The sequence below is a fragment of the Medicago sativa genome, chromosome 8 (genome assembly GCF_051527215.1).
Source record: "Medicago sativa cultivar Bolivia chromosome 8, Bolivia_mono, whole genome shotgun sequence".
Lineage (NCBI taxonomy): Eukaryota > Viridiplantae > Streptophyta > Magnoliopsida > Fabales > Fabaceae > Medicago > Medicago sativa.
The window spans coordinates 89,966,953-89,984,350 of NC_140756.1; the positions used below are offsets into that span (position 1 = coordinate 89,966,953).

General features: G+C 34.3%; 3 protein-coding genes and 3 non-coding genes across 6 annotated transcripts; 1 reads left to right on the plus strand and 5 right to left on the minus strand.

Moving 5' to 3' along the window:
• Positions 1–2,857: 2,857 nt before the first annotated feature.
• LOC146903091 (small nucleolar RNA SNORD14) lies at positions 2,858–2,981 on the minus strand. The gene has a single exon (XR_015024473.1). It is a non-coding gene; the product is annotated as a small nucleolar RNA SNORD14 (small nucleolar RNA).
• Positions 2,982–3,174: 193 nt separating this feature from the next.
• LOC146903092 (small nucleolar RNA snR60/Z15/Z230/Z193/J17) lies at positions 3,175–3,263 on the minus strand. Its single transcript, XR_015024428.1, has one exon. It is a non-coding gene; the product is annotated as a small nucleolar RNA snR60/Z15/Z230/Z193/J17 (small nucleolar RNA).
• A 216-nt stretch (positions 3,264–3,479) lies between these two features.
• Positions 3,480–3,565, minus strand: LOC146903093 (small nucleolar RNA Z43). The gene has a single exon (XR_015024427.1). It is a non-coding gene; the product is annotated as a small nucleolar RNA Z43 (small nucleolar RNA).
• Positions 3,566–7,924: 4,359 nt separating this feature from the next.
• On the plus strand, positions 7,925–12,107 carry LOC146903094 (protein ROLLING AND ERECT LEAF 2-like). The gene is made up of 5 exons (XM_085732981.1): positions 7,925–8,080; positions 8,585–9,778; positions 10,031–10,218; positions 10,426–10,649; positions 11,188–12,107. The coding sequence occupies exons 2-5, from the start codon at positions 8,644–8,646 to the stop codon at positions 11,858–11,860; spliced, it is 2,220 nt and encodes a 739-aa protein (XP_085589107.1). The 5' UTR covers positions 7,925–8,080; positions 8,585–8,643; the 3' UTR covers positions 11,861–12,107.
• A 502-nt stretch (positions 12,108–12,609) lies between these two features.
• On the minus strand, positions 12,610–12,918 carry LOC146903095 (protein FAR1-RELATED SEQUENCE 5-like). The gene has a single exon (XM_085737200.1). It carries the CDS (start codon positions 12,916–12,918, stop codon positions 12,610–12,612), a length of 309 nt encoding a protein of 102 aa, XP_085593326.1.
• Positions 12,919–13,942: 1,024 nt separating this feature from the next.
• On the minus strand, positions 13,943–17,178 carry LOC146903096 (metaxin-like protein). The gene is made up of 6 exons (XM_085732982.1): positions 16,952–17,178; positions 16,469–16,809; positions 16,075–16,154; positions 15,870–15,930; positions 15,064–15,202; positions 13,943–14,327 (listed from the first exon to the last, which is right to left on the minus strand). The coding sequence occupies exons 1-6, from the start codon at positions 17,094–17,096 to the stop codon at positions 14,149–14,151; spliced, it is 945 nt and encodes a 314-aa protein (XP_085589108.1). The 5' UTR covers positions 17,097–17,178; the 3' UTR covers positions 13,943–14,148.
• Positions 17,179–17,398: the final 220 nt, after the last annotated feature.

A 17,398-nucleotide genomic window follows, 5' to 3' on the forward strand; every position in this document is an offset into this window, starting at 1 on the left:
AGTACTCTAAACACCATCCATCCTTTTATATTAAGAAATAAATATTATATCAAAAGAAAAACTATAGCCACCGTTGGATTGATCTTGCAGCAACATCTTTGATTTTTATCCTTATCCTTATCCTTATTATCTAATCCTAAGCTACAATGTAAACAAATATGCAAAACCCTAATTCTTTAGTTTGAGCGGGAAATCTTGCAAAGCTATTCATTTAATGCGATTTTCAAAATTCAAATTCCTCTTACCTTATGCCTAGGCTCTTAATGCATCTCTTGATGCCAATTAAATGTATATTTCCCATTAACGAGGCTCTAAACTAGGTTTTCTAAGCAATTTCTACAGACTCTTCATATTCCTTTATCACATTCATTGAATGTTTTCGTTTTTCCATAACAACATTTACCAATGGAATGTGTTTCATGCATCTATAAATACATCCCATCTTTATGGATTCCTGCAATGAAACGAGTGCAGTGCAGCCACCAACCATCTGTCTTCCAACAACTGCAGTTAATGTTTTGTGTCTTTCCAATGTGCCCAATACTTATCTTTTAATGATGTATATTTCCCATATGCAGCAACTACTACCCAATGCCCATGCAACAATTACTAATGCACCTAATCTCTGCCTCTCTATATATGGAACAAATGAGTTCCTTTTGTTCTACCCGAATCTCTCACAACAAGAGTAAAACTATGACTCACTATAACTTCCAAAATCTGCACTCTTACTATTGTTTAACCGATGTGTAACTATCTTTCATTCTATGTGTGTTTTATTAGTTATCTTATGTGTGAATGTTGTCTTATGGAGACAATTCCTGTGAGGACTATTATTCCTTCAACTTCACTCATTCACAATCATGCTTTCAAAAGGAAAACAACAACAACTCACATAACCTCTCCTACAAGAATTTCAAGTTCAAGACTTTTACGCTTTTCCTAATTAAGTTGTGATGCTCCTTGGCGTGTCCTCCCTTTTCAACAACGATCCGACCAAGCAAACCGGCTTTTCCTTCGCCGCGATTCGTCAGTGCTGTGTCCACCTTGGCCTGGATATCCTAATGCTAAAGAGCTTATTTGTGATGCATATGGTAAATGCAAACACGCAATGGAGAAAGCAAAGGACGAAGCCTCATAAACAATTGATAAGAAGAGAGATATTGTTTATTCAAACAAAGAAGCAATGAAAGAAGTTGTTAACAATGTTGTTGATGCAGTTGATAATGCTAAAGAGAAAGTTTATGATAAAGCTAATGATGTTTATGATAATGTTCAAGATTCCACAAAAGGGTCATTGGAAAAGGGAAAAAAAAATGGGACAAACGTTTAAGGAACATGTTGATAATGTGACCGAGACAAAAGACGGTGTGAAGAAGTTTGTGTCATTATCTATGGAGAGAGTTGAATCATTGACGAGAGAGTTAAATTTGTTGGGGATTTGCAAGTGGTTATGGAATTTGTGTTTGGATCACTTTTAATTGACATGCTGTTTCTTGGAGTTCATCAAAAGCGCTTTAGATGAGATGTTGGTTTCAAGCATTAGTTTATATTTTGGATTCAATCTTTGTTCTACTTTAACCTTTGTTTTATTGTTGCAATTTTGTACTCCAGTTACTTTAATCCACTCCAACTTTTAATGAATGGTGTGTTTTTTCTCTATAATTAGTTATTATAATAGCTTTGAATATTTTGTTTTTTTACTGCATCATGCATTAATATTATATTATTATAGCATTTTTACCAAGAAACGTATACAGGTAAAAAAATGAGTTTTATAATAGAATTTTAATATAGTTTTTGATAGAAATGGGATATAATTTGATAGTATCTGTATACCCAAGCTTGAATAATTTTAATTTAATTTTCTATTGATACCTTATTTAATAATATGAGCATATGAATATGATCATAGCAATTTAAGTCTGAAAACTCAACTCAATGCCTTGCACGTTTTCTATCAATTATTGATTGCTCTAAGATGTTAATTTTGCACCTAATGTTAATATGAATGCCTATACCTGCTATAATTGGCCGCCATGCCTTGCCAGCAAGGATTCCTGAAATCATTGACACATATAAGTAACAAAAAATCATCTACAACTACCAAATTGTCGATAATTAATTTTATTAATCTTGATTGATTCAAATTTTCTCTAGAATGCACAGCTACTTCAATTAACACCATTGCTGCATCCGGGCTATCTAATCACAAAATCAAGTTAAAAGTTGGTGTCTCTGTGATGTTATTGAGAAATTTGGACCAATCCGCAGGCCTATGCAATGGTACAAGATTGATAATTACATAAATGGGTAGATATGTTCTTGAAGGAAAGGTGATAACATGTAGCAGCATTGGTGATAAGATATATATACCTAGGTTGTCACTAACATTGTCGGATACAAGGATACCGTTTAAATTCCAACGTAGGCAGTTTCCTCTATCTGTATGTTTCGCAATGACAATCAACAAGAGTCAAGGACAATCACTCAAACAAGTGGTTGTGTACCTTCCTCAACCTGTATTCTCTCATGGTCAACTTTATGTCGCAATATCCAAAGTGACTTCCACGAGTGGTTTGAAGATTTAAATGACTGATGAGAATGGTGCTAGCATGGATAACACTTCGAATGTAGTTTACAAGGAGATTTTCTGCAATCTACCGACCTAAGGTCTTTTTTTTTCATTGTAATTTTATTATCAACATTTTATTTTGTACCGCAAGCACATTAATTTCAATATATTTGCATGTTTTCTTTCCAATCGATATGACCCGTGCGACAGCACGGGTGGGTGGTCTAGTTTAAGAAATTGGAGTGACAGTACTTAAATTTAGAAGTTCTACACATAGTAGGGAGTCTCAGACATCCAAGGAATGAAAAAAGCAGCATTAGCTCTCAAGCCTGGCGAAGGCGAAAGCTCTTGGGCGGCCACTGCGAATGTTTTTGAGAAACAAGCCTTTGAATTATCATCACAGACGATATTAACAAAATGTGTAGCAAAATATACAACAATAAAACAAACCATTGATCTGGTTTAAAAAAATGTAATAGTTCCGTCGATACAACTCAAATACAAAGGTCTTATTCCAAATGTGATCAATGTTTACCATTATTCAATTCAATTGCAAAAAACATTGACAAACGCAACATGTAAACATTGAACATTATGGATGGAGTCATCAGATAGGAGCGAAAGACTAAAATTTGAATAATCACGAATTCATCATTTGAACTATGCTATTAATCATCATTTGACTCTCCAATAAGTAAAAAGATTGCAAAAGCATACTGTATTAAACAATTTAGATCATACAATAATAAAAAAAAAATGAACAAACAAAATGGCCTCATAGAGAATATCAAATTTTCCACATGAATTAATTCAGACATATGCTTGTCTATTGATTAATTAAAATCATTGGCCAATTGAAAACACAAATATTAAAAATAAAAATAAATGGATGATGAATAAGAAGGGACTCAGAGAGTATAACAGGATTTGTCGGCAAGGCCAACTTGGCCAATTACGACGAACGAGACCTAATTAGAATCGTCACTGTCACCTTCAAATTCAATCAATTTTGTTTTAAATAAGAACTGAAATTCGACGGAACAAAGATTAAAAAAGAAAAGGGAATATGGGAGATGGAAATCGGAGCAATGAAAATGCGGCGGCGGCTAAGCTATTAGAAACCCTAATCCGAGTGAGGACACGACACAATTGAGAAGGAGGTATAGAGAGGTGCTTATAAAGAGTAGCGAATGAGAGCTAGGGTTTTGTGTGTGAGACATTAGACAGCTGTCCAGGCCAGACCCGCAAGGGATCCAGCTTACATAAATGGATCTTCAGATTTGGTACTCTCATTCAATTGCTTACAAGTCCCTGGAAAATCGGAAAATATCCCTCTTTGAAGTTACAATCCGACCCTATCAGATCTTAACTATTATCGATCAATGGACCCGAACCGTGATGATAGGAATCAATCAATATTCTCACATGTGTTTTTGTTGCAAGGAAACTCGAATTCAATTCTTAACACATTCAAACACGCTTCTTAATCCAATCTTTGATTTTCATCTAATTTAAGTCCAAAACCCTTGCATCTTGTCTTCATTTTACTAACAAATACACCCTCCGGTCACTAATATAAGTAAAAAACTACATTTTAGGTTCATTCATTTAATGATGTATGTGGTCTATAATAAAGACCATGTGCATCATTAAATGAATGAATCTAAAATGTAGATTTTTGCTTATAATAGTGATCGGATGGTGTATTTCAAAAACACAGTTACTCGAGACTTGCACTGCACACCAAACGACTCAATATTTATGTTTTTGTTTTTTTACTTTTCTATATCTTGACCTTTTCATTAGGGGTGGGAACAGGCCAGGCCGTCCGACAGGGGCCTACGGCCTAGCTTATTTAAAGTCTAACTCGACCCAGCTCGTTTATTAACAAGGCGAGACTCAAGCTTTTTATAAGGCCTATTTAACTAAACAGGCCAGGCTAAGGCTTGCAAAAAAGCCTATTAAGCCCATCAGGCCGGCCTATTAAGCTTTTCATATATAATATACCTTCTATTATTGATATTTTTGAAGTTTTTTTTCTTCACAAACACAAGCCTTCATATGATTGGTTATTTAGTAGCTAATATATTGGTGTGATTAGACCTTCGTAAGAATTCATTATTTAGTAGCAAACATATTTGTGTGCTTTAGGCCTTAATAAGTTTTGGCCTATTTAGGAGTAGGCTTACATGTGTTGTCAGGCCTTAGCATAAAATAGGCTTTCAGGCTTCATCAGGCCTTCAAAAAGGTCAGGCCAGACCTCGAAAATGAGCCTATGACGAGTAATAGGCCAGGCTCAGGCCTATAATTTTTGAAGTAGGTCAGGCTTAGGCCTTACAAAGCCCGGCCCGGCCTAGCCCATTTCCACCCCTACTTTTCATGTAACATTGATGTTTTCATGTCATGGATGTTTTCATGTCATGATTTTTTATACGGTTACCCCAACATTGAACACGTTATGTTTGTGAATTTTATGCAAAGTTGAAAAAACGTTTATGAACATTTTGTACTTTCCCAATTATTAGTATTGTTTTGGACCGGCATAAAGCCTGAGGATAGCGGCCCAACAAGTTGAGGCCCACATCACTCGTATGACAATATCGTGGAGGTGCACCAGATGCCCTATGTGGCTTACTACACAAGAGTGTGTCCAAAATCAATTTCAACTGTTGAAGTCATCCTTAATCGTTTTCGTAGATCACGCCACAAGTCATGGGGCAGTTATCGACCCAACGTCACACTCAAAGTATTATTCATTCACCGCTTTTTTGCACAAATCGCCCTCTTTTCTGATACTAACTTAAACGTTGGAGTACTAACGTGTCTGCAGACACCATTCTCCTCTGTCGTAGAAGATTGCCTTGCTCTATGTCAGAACACCGCACAACATCCACTTCTAAGGGAGAATCACCACTACATTTCCTTGCTCTATACCACACATATCAAGTATATGAATTTAATGCATGAAGATACAAGATCTTAATGATACAATTTTGCATTAATTTTATGCACTCTAAATGACAGAACTTTGCACTCTGCAATTTTGTGCATCAGGCTTATTATAGTCCAAGTCTCGATCTAAGATCGATGCTTATCCCTCAAGAGAATCAGTGCTTAACACCCGAACCACGTGGATCGAGAGTTAGGATTCAGTGTTGTTTAAAAGGGGTATCTTAGGAAACTTAAACGGCCCGTGAGCATTTTGAAGGGCTTATAGAGCAAACTTTCAACCATTATAGACTATGTAGACTAAAAGAACGTTTGGAAGGCTGAATTATGTAGGCCATGATGTCTAGTATTATCCAAAAACACGACACATATATGTTTTATGGCACACAATCAATCATATCAATCTTGTTTCACAAATTGATCATTTATCTTTATGCTTTACTTTTGACATATGCAATTCTTAGTTTGGTAGCTCACAAAAAACTCAACTCGTACTTAACACTCTCTAAATGATTGTGTGCAGAGGGGGTCTCATGCTTCAACATCCTCAAGAAAAGATAAAAATCAAAGCTTCAATTAGACATTTTTGGGAGCACCCATCTTGAGCCTAGTAGCTCCCTTTGTTAGATTCAGACTGCTACTTCTGCTTGCCCTTCTTTTTCTTATGAACTACTAGTTGAAATTGTTGATTATCAACAAGTTCTGACTCCTTCAGTTTGACACCTACATCATTTTGAGCCATATTACCATGATTCCCTAAAAAAATTATATCTTGCTGGACCACATAAGGAATTGCTGAAACTACAAGTTGTTGGCCAATGTTTCCCGAAGGGGTGAATATGTTATAGCTTCGTCACGATGCTCATCACGAAAGAGAGTATTAACCAATTCTAAATCATCATCATGATTCTTATCAATATTTTCTTGATCAGAGGAGGTTTATGCAATACAAACATCTGTACTTTGTGTCTCGATAGGGTTAACGCGTCCCTGTTTTAATGTTGTACCCACCAAACTAGATTTGTCCTTCTTTTGGTGCCCTGTTTTACCAGTCCTGACTTCATGTGGTATGGATTTCCCTATTTCCTTAGCACCAACAATATCAACATAATTCAACTTTTAGCAATCAGTAATGCAGTGCCCAATAGTTTGATTTTGGTTGCAAAAATCTGGAATTTTTTCTTAAACTACTTCAACATGGAAAGCATAACCTTCCATCTCAACTAAAACACAGTCATGTAGCCTGTTCGATAAATCGACATCTACAAGAACTCTTGCAAATTGGCCAAACACATTGTTTCTAGTCATATCATCTAAATCGACATGCATTCCAATACAACAAGCAATTTCAAATAAAGTGTGGGTACTCCAATATTCTTGGGGAAGATTGGTAACATATATCCATACCTCAACATTAGTTTGCTTCTGAACTCCAGGACAAAAATCTAAAACCCATTTAGGCAAACATAGTATGCCAACATGAAGAATGCTAGCAACACTCATTTTTCAACACTCTCTCTAGCACTCACTCTTTTATTGGATGAAATCAAAGTATGTTCCACCACTTTGTGTGGGTCCAATTTTCAAAGTGTAGACTCAAAATGATTAAAACCTATAAGAGAGTGAGTATTAGAGAGTGTTCAAAAGAGAGTGTTGCTAGCATTGCTCATGCCAACATTGAGATTTCATGCACTAGCTAGCCTACCAGTTTAGAAGTTGAAAACTTTGTATGTTAAAATAGTTTTCATTAATATGGTTGAAAACATACAAACACCCTAAATTAATTTTTTTTCTCCTTTTCTAATAAAAATGATCTTATTTAAAACCCAAGTAGCATAGCTATTTCATTTTCAATATAAAAGTCATTTTTCAAGAAAATATTTTGAGAAAAAATGAAACAATATGTGAGAATAACCTACACATAAATACAAACATAACATCAAAAATAATATTTTAAAAAATCTAAAACAAACTTTTTTTTTTGTTGAGTAAAAATATAATCTCAGACATACATTTTTTTTTAAGGAAAAACTAAAACATAGTACATGCTCACAACAAAAAGACGTAATCATAAAAAATGTTAGGGTAAATAAATTGGTCTCTTTCACCCTAGAGAAAATGCTCTCTTTACTCCCCTTAAAAAAAAAAGGAAATGTTAACGAGTGCCCCTGGGGCACTCTTTAAGCACTTTAAATAGTAAGTTTTTTATGAAAAGTTGGGTAATCAATGTATTGGAAATTGTAATGGTTGACTTTTTAAAGGAATAATTGCTAAATTAGGGATGCTTAAAGAGTGCCCCGGGGGCACTCGTTAACAAGACCCAAAAAAAAATACTGTCTCTTTATTATTTTTTGAGGGGCAAATTGTCTCTTTATTGTTCCTAACAAATGAACACACTTTATAATTTTAAATTTTGTCTCTTTATTATTCCAAACACAACACAACACAGCACATTTGTTCTGTTCCTCTTTTTTGTCTTTTGACCGTTGCTTTTCTCAACGTCTCTCTTCGTTCACACTCTCTCTGATCAAACCACTTCCATCGAGCTCTCTTCAGGTACAATTCTTCTAACCTTCACTTCACTGTTCATCTTCTTCCTTAATCAAACCTTAGTAGTACCTTTTCTCATTCCGCATCTTCTCTTACTATCACTATTCACTTTTTTTTTAATCACCTTTTCTATGACCCTTTTAGTTATAATTCGATACAATGTGACTCTTCATTACCTTTCTTTTTATAGTTTTTGCTTTTGATTTTTCTTTTTTTGGGGTTAAAAGAAAAATCTCATATTTAAAGTTTCATGCTTGGTTAATGTTTTAGTATTTTATAGAAAAAAAAATAGAAGGGGTTTTGGGATTCAGGAATATTTATTACTTCTTTCACTTGGCCAAGTATTGTTTTTCAACAAATCTTTACTTGAAAATAAAGAAAAGCATCAAACTTTATTCACATTGATCAATACATTATTACTTTAGCTCAAAAATAATGTTTAATTTCATTTTTGTTATATTTTTTTTCCTTAATTCAATATATTTATATTGAGATTTCCTGTTTCTGTAGACAAATGCAAGCCTCAGATTATATATATTATTCATAGGGTTTGAATTTGAAAGTAAGAGATGGGATGTTCTCAATCAAAATTAGATGATGAAGAAGCAGTTAAGATTTGTAAAGATCGAAAAAGATTCATAAAAGAGGCTGTTGAGCATAGAACTCAGTTTGCAAATGGACATATAGCATACATTCAATCTCTCAAAAGAGTATCAGCTGCTTTGCTTGATTATTTTAAAGAAAATGAGGCACTTGAATTCTCATTCGATTCATTCGTGACTCCACCTGCGAAGAACAAAGCTAGTCCTGCAGTCATTTCGATATTGAAACATTCTTCTTCTCCAACAACAATTGAGTTTGGACCTAATACTACAACTTTGAAAGTGAATTATTTGAGGCCAAGTGGTAATCCACCGATTTCAGTCGAGGAAAGGCCTCCGTCACCCGAAATGGTTCGAGTTGAGACATATTCTCCAGTGTACCAATATGGTATGGATGGTTTTTTTGGTATGCAATCCCCGCCTATGAATGCGTCAATTTTTGCTTATTCTCCGAATAACAGGCCTGTTATCCCTCCCGCTTCACCTCAGTCTTCTCAATGGGATTCCTTTTGGAATCCTTTTACATCGTTGGACTATTTCGGTTACCCTAATGGAAGTAGCCTTGAACATATTGTTATGGATGATGAGAACCGAGGACTGAGGAAGGTTCGAGAAGAAGAAGGGATACCAGACCTGGAACAGGAAGAAATGGATGATGAACAAGAAGGTTTTGTTGTAGAGAGAAATGTAGCCGAAGAAAGAACCAAAATTGATGTAAACTCCTCCAAAGAAGAAGTCATGGTTGAAGATGTTGATAAACATAAGGAGGAAGAGAAAGAGAAGGGAACAGATGCTGAAACCGAAACTGTGCAGAAAATATCAGACTCGAAAATCAATGGCGGTGAGTGTTTTCAAGTATCAAAATCTCAATCTTCAGGTCATATGGAATCTAGCCATAAAGAAATTGCAATCGATACTGAAGAAGCTAAGGAAGAAACACCTGGTTTTACTGTTTATGTAAACCGAAGGCCGGCAAATATGGCTGAAGTGATAAAGGATCTTGAATCTCAATTCACAGTTGTCTGCAATGCAGCCAATGATGTCTCGGCATTGTTAGAGGCCAAGAAAGCTCAATACTTATCCCCTTCTAACGAACTTTCAGGTTTGGTGGAAGTGTGCAATTTATATTTTCAATTTATATTTTCAATTCATATGTTCTTGTGAGTTACGTCTCAAGTTTCAAGAATATTATTCATTCTCAAAATGTTTATTTATGAATGAAAACAAGAACTTTGATGTTCGTTTGGTCAACGCATCAACTCATTGCATTTGATTTTAGTAAACCATTTTGCGTTCACTCGTATCTATTTGTGAGTTTTCAGGAATATAAGTTCAAATTATATTTATTTTGCAGCATCAAAGTTGTTGAATCCAGTAGCTCTTTTTCGCTCGTCCCCGTCAAAAATTATAACAAATTTTTCAAAAACTAGGGATGAAGTTTATGATGATCCATCAGAGGAACATTGTGTGTTTTCTGTTAGTCACCAGTCAACATTAGACAGGTTATATGCATGGGAGAAGAAGCTCTACCAGGAAGTCAAGGTATAATAATAAAATCATAATGCCTCTAACTGATGAGTATAAATCTTTCTAATGTACCAGAGACCAACTTCAACAATTGAATTTATTTCAGTAATTTTTATTTCAGTCTATCACTTTATTATTTTTACAGCTCATTATCGTGCTTATGATTTCATACTATATTAATAATAGGAAACTTAATGCTATGCTCACCTTCTTTTTCAACAGTCAGGAACACGTGTTCGGCTTGCATACGAGAAGAAATGTCTGCAACTGAGGAACCATGATATAAAAGGAGAGGAACCTTCGTCTGTGGATAAAACAAGAGCAGCTATTAGAGATCTACATACACAGATAACAGTTTCAATACACTCAGTTGAAGCTATTTCCAGGAGAATTGAAACCTTGAGGGATGAAGAGTTGCACTCCCAGCTTCTTGAATTGCTGCAAGGGTAAGTAAACATTCTGTCAAATTATAAGTATCTTTTCCCCTTCAAATTTCTAACACACTGCTAATATTCCTTTATGTTATTTTTAACCCATATCATCACTCAATGTAGCACCGACACTTCATATTAAAAACGTCTTGAGTATCTGACACATATTGGAATTTGGAAGTGTCGTATCTGATGTTTGTGTCTGTCTCAGTGCTTCATAGTCATTGCTTTTTAGAATACATAGCATTAATTGGGGTCATCAGATTTACTCAGCATCTGTTTGTCCATAAAGTACCCTAGAAGGTTATATACCTATTTTGGTGCAGAACTTTTGATCGTGCCCTTCTTACCTAAACGAAACTGCACATTCTTTTTATGATTGTTATGCTTCATCTCTTGTTTCTGATTTTTACATGGAAAATATACTGTGTTTTTAACGGAGACGACACTCTATGTCGAACATATCAAATGCAAATAAGATATATCACACTATATTGGCTTGTAATTAGGCATAATAATATATCTAGCTAATTCTGATATATACAAACTACAGGCTAGCAAAGATGTGGAAAGTGATGGCAGAATGCCATCAAACACAGAAGCAAACATTGGACGAAGCCAAGATTCTTATAGCCGGCATTGATGCCAGAAAACAGTCTTCTACGTCGATAACTGATCCATACAGGCTCGCACGCTCAGCCTCCAATCTTGAAACCGAATTGAGGAACTGGCGAAACACTTTTGAGTCATGGATCACTTCTCAGAAATCCTACATTCACGCACTAACTGGCTGGCTTCTTAGATGCATGAGATGTGAGCCCGATGCATCTAAGTTAATATGCTCTCCTCGAAGGTCTAGCTCTACTCACCCGTTGTTTGGCCTTTGTGTTCAGTGGTCAAGGCGTCTAGATGCCTTACAAGAAACAGCGGTGCTTGATAGCATAGATTTTTTCGCAGCTGAATTAGGATCCTTCTATGCACAACAGTTAAGAGAAGATTCTGCACAAAATACAACGGTTGGATCCAATGTGAATATGGAAATGGTGGAAGTTGCTAAGGTTGGAGAAGAAGTTATGGAGGTTGCTGTTAAGGTACTCTGTGGTGGAATGTCAAGTGCTATGAGCTCAATGGCAGAGTTTGCTATTGACTCCGCTAAGGGATACAATGAACTTGTTAAACAATGGGAGAATGTGAAGTTGCAGCAAAATTGTGAGGCTGCAAAATGAATACAAATGATTACTTTTACTATTTTAGTTAGTTAGTTTAGCAATGGTGTTAGTGAATATAATTTATTTGAGATTAGGTTTAGACAGAAGAAAATGAATAGGAGGGAAAGGTTTTGTGCTAATCTCTTTTCCTTGGTAGAGTTTTATTTATTATTTATTTTTTATAATTAGGAGAAGGAAATGATGAATTCTCATGTCATTCTCAAGACATTTCTTCATTAGTTCAAATTTGAAGGATCATACTCAATTTTACTTGCTTTTTCTTTTGATCTCTTTCCTGCGCTCCATTTCCATTTTCCGTTAAATTGTTGTTATTAAATAATTGAACAAACACAATACGATTTTTGAACATATCATTTTCTTTACTGTTCTTAATCAGCTATCATCTACGCACAATTGTAGAGAGTGAACCTTTGAGGTGGGTAGGGGGATGGGATTTGCTGCTGTAGCAAAATCCCCAAGTTTCACGCTGTTATATAAAACGACGTCGTTTCAACTTTTTAAAATCCCTTATATTTTATAGTTTTTACTGTCCAAAAAGTACAAGACTTTTTTGTCCACTGTTACAGCTGCATCTAATTACATAATAGCCCTCACAAAATAACAACTAACTAAATATTAAATCAAAATGATCACTGAGTTGCAAAATACATGTGCAAAATACTACATCTTTCAATTCTTCAAATAACATGATAGCTACATGTCTGCATTTTGCTACAGCAGCTAGTTCAATGAACACTCAGTTTTTTTCATTCATTACACCTTCTTATAATTACATACTTCCCATCTCTTAAACGGAATGAAATTCTTACTGGACACCCTGATCTTGTATCAGCCCTAGGCTTTTTAACCAAAGAGGATCTTTTGTCTTTCAACCTACTGCCCTCCTTGGAACAAACAAATTTGCCGGATGTAATCAAGTCATCTACCTTTCGTTTGTTCAAGTAATCATTTCTAACTCCAAAACCACATTTCTTACCATATTCAACCCAAAATTGCCAAGTCGTATCTACGCTATCAAATTCCAAACCAACACTCGGTTTCGCATTAAGTGCCATTGTTTTCCAAATCTACCAGGTACAGTATAAACGTAAATCAAAGTTACAAACATATCAAAGCTACAAATAACAAATATGCCAGGAAAGATGCTATATACATGTTAAATAATAAGAACTCTCAATCATTCAATGTCAATATTAATTTCTTAAAGCACAATCAACTTAAGAAAGAAAAATGGTTCATTTGTCAAAAAAAAAAGGTTTTTAAGGGTTTTTGTACAAATTTCGGAAAAGTAAATAATACAAGAAATTACAACAAAACAATGGCAAAGAGGATAGAAAGTGAAGAGAATAAAGGAAAGAGGTACCGATTTGAGAATGGAATCGAGCAATTTTTCTTGTGTGTCTATGTACCCATTGGCGCCAAACTTTCACCCCCAACATGTCTTTCCTCTGTTATGTACTAGAAGACAACATGTTGGCTTAGCTGGAGTGACTTTATAATACTTTTTTTTAAAAGATTATTTCCAAAAGTTGAAACGACGTCGTTTTATATAACAGCGTGAAACTTGGGGATTTTGCTACAGCAGCAAATCCCATCCCGTGGGTAGGACCACAATGAACAAAAGAAAAAAAATTGCTCCAAAATCTTACAACTTTTTAGAATAATGATGCATTTACAAAACTATTATTCTTTGAAAGAAATAAAAAAGAAAATGAAATATCTTTCTGATTATTAAAAACCTCTTGTTCGGTCCCACTTTTAGAGACTTTTTTTTGTGTGTGGGTGGTGGCCTCTACTAAAATACCATATCTTAACTATTATTGAAGAAATGATGGTCGATATTTCTTCTTATACAAATGTATATAATATAAACTGTTGATTTTTTTTAATCATCAATTGAGATTACATACTTTAGCAATGTACGAGTAAAAATAAGTGATTACATGGTTTAAGATGAACATTTGGTGTATTGGGATGATATGTCCCTGATAACAAGCATTTGGTATATTTGGAATTCATGATCTAATGACCATGTTTGCTGTGATAAAATGGAGTATTTGGAAGAAGAGAGATGTCAAGTTTTGGGATGACGAAACATAACTAATGATGAGTATGTTTTAACCAACTTGTGCATACAAAAAATTAGACCATATGTAGATAGTAATAAATAATAATGAATGATAATTTTACCATTTTCAAAATTGCACAGTAAAAAAAAATTGTATGAGACACTTGTTTTATGCTTTGTAATTGAGAGGAAGATAAACAAATCGGTGGATCTTTATTCAATATTCACCAGCATCAACATCTTCTACCTCTCCTTCAGTAATGTCAAATGTCACCATAAGAGTCAGAAAAACAACAACTGCAACCAACTGTGCTGCCACAAAATATTTACCCTTTCTTTTAAGGGTTTTCTCCTCCTTTGTTTTCTCCCTTTTGGGTATGCTCTTAGACTTTGGTCCTAATGAAAAAAAAAAAAAAATTGATGAATTAAACTTCATGAATAGGGAGGTATATCCTAGTAATACAATATTTTTTAACCCAAAAAACTTAATAAATACAAGCATATCAAAAAGGAAACAACTTCACTGTTAATTTTAGTGTTCTAACAAGAAATTTAAATATTTTTGCATATTTGAATTGATAAAATTTCGGAAGATTGCATTATCCTCTCCACATGAAGAAATTTTGGACGTGTCAAAAAAATTAAAAGGCAATCAATAGTTATGAGCACTAATAAGCAATTTCTAGTTTTATTATAAAAATATGGGCACAAATCTAAGTTAAAATTAGCTTAACACCTTTTTTGCAGAATAAAATAAAATACTGATTTAGTTTTAGGCAATAATGTGTACATGGTGATTCATGTCAATTTTGAAGTTTCAATTGAAAATAAACACTTGCACAATTAAATCTTTTTTAAAAAAAAAATAGGGAATAAAGAAATTATTATTAAATTATAGTGGCACTAATGGTCATTTTACAATTGTCCCCAAGGGAATTTGAACTTTGTCCCTTGAGGTTATAAGGTCAAACTCTTATCACTGAGCTGACACATTATGGACTTGTACAATTATGTCCTTATTCCCCAACAAAATAGATATATAAATTAAAAATAACTTTGAAAATGAGAATAGTTAATTCGCTATTATTAAAAGAAACAAGATTTAGCATACAAAATCATGGACATATCTTACTCTGAGTAGATTGACTTCTGGAACCAGATGGAGCAGAGGGGGGAGATGTGCCAGCATCTTTAAGTTCAGTCTTACATTTTTGCACATATCTAACTAAATTATCATGTTCCGAAAATTTGATCCGCAGGGTTGAAGATTCCTAATGTGTACATAATAGAAGCAATCAGAGATAGAGTTTTCTCAAACTAAATCTCGAAGACCCGACGTGACTCTAAACCTAACGTGTAACAGAAAACAATCAAGTAGTATGAGAGTAAAAGTAAAATAAAATCAAAACACATTGTTTAGCCAAGTCTTGACTGATTATACTTTGTAGCCAGCATTACTATTTTTTTGATTAAGAATGGAACTTCTAAAGATAAACCTCGGCTGTTTCAGAATAATCTTATTCTTACTTAACTATCATTTATTCAATGACAAAATTTGGCAGCCAAGCAATTGTTGGAAACAGACTTCCTATACACATATTCTCTAAAAAAGGATTCCTATCATAATCCCTTTTCTTTCAGCATCCCTCATTCACCAAACTATTGGCTAAAGTCTCTCACCCACTAAAGCGCTATAGAAAACATTTATTCACATTCTGAGAATCTGATCAATTTCTATATAGTTCCCAGAGTGTATAACGACCAATTTATATATAGTTCCCAGAGTGTATAACACAAAAACGTAATCGTAAACCACTTAAGTCCAACTTTAGTTTATTGGTAGGTATAGCTCAAGCAGCATTAGTATATGTGAATCCACGACTACCTTAAAACGAACATTAGAAACACAGTTGTTTGATATTTGACGACACCACTTACCGGTAAAGCTTGAAGAGCAACAAGTCCATGCGCAAGAAAAATTGCATCCAAACTTGATGGCCTGCATAAACCAAATAAAAGAATTTGAATGCATCACCAAGATGTCAAAGTCAATATTTGCTCTAAAAAATGAAAATGACACCAAAGTATTGCCAACATATGAACATAATGCTATAACAAAATTCTTCTAGTCCAAAAGATTCACCTGTTCTCATCAAATAGGTAGTTCTTTTCGCCTAACAATTTAGATAGAGCACCATAAGCAGAGTTTGCCCTCGCATAAATCTGTTCATCACTAAAAGTCATACATAAATAAAATATTTAAACTATAAGCTATTGGATTTAATTCATTTACAAGGTTAGTGTAAAGATGATTTACACTTTCAATCAATCATAACCGTTAGACAGTTACAATCGTTTGACTTTATTCCTAACTACTTTTAAAGTCATTCATTTGATTGGTTGAGATTCACTAATGGTGTAAAACAAACTTTTACACAGGTTTATACAAATTAAACTCTAAACTATTATTCACAAGAAGGAGAAGATAATGAAACTATTGTAATTAAGGTATTAAGAAGAAGAAAAAAAAAACCGACCTCTTCTTTCTTAACTACAGCATTGTCATCAGTAATCCCATATCTCAGCTTCACCCAACGCGCTTTCTGCGAATAGAGAACCTTCCCTAAGGGCCAAGGAAGATCAGAATAATAGATAGAATAAGCAGAGGAACCATCAGATCCAAGCCAAAGTTCATAGGTAAGTGCATCATGAAGCCAAGTTGTGAGAATTGCTTTGATTGATTTCCAATCAGGAAGTGAAGAAACTTCACTATCTAAATCAACAACACCAACATCTTTCTTTAAACACTCAATTATCCCTTCATTCTCATTATTATACGCCACATAATCATCACCGACCTCAATGTAAGGAATTTTATCTACACAAAACAGAACAAAAAAACACACAAATATTAGTATTGAAAAAAATATAGACCCATTAATAGAAAAAGATAAAGAATGAAACTTTATGAATCTTAAACGGAAAATAAGAGAAAAAGAGATAATGGGGTGTTGTGTTACCGGAATGTGGGTGATTAACGTGGAAATCTAATTGGAAGGGAATTTGAGCGAAATTGAGATAGATGAGAGAAGAGAGACATTGAGGGCAACCAGTTGGAAGATCAAAACAGGGTTTCCTGACAACTAGAGTGTAAACTTCAGCCATGCATGCATCGATCGACAAAGATTGTTGTTGTGTTGTGTTGTGTTGAAGGAACGGTTTTCCTCGTACAGTTCGTTAACTAGTTAGGGTTCATGGTACTGTCGTGTTTTGCAATGCACTGTAAATGGGCCTAACTTTATCATTAGCCCAAAGGAAAACAACTATTTTAATCAAAGTAGGATTTTACTTTTCGCACCTCCAAAAATATACCAAAATCCAATTCCCAAATTTCATTAACCTCCATTCAAGTGACTAAAGTATAAAGTAAGAAAATTAATCATTGTTAATTTATTAAATTTATGATT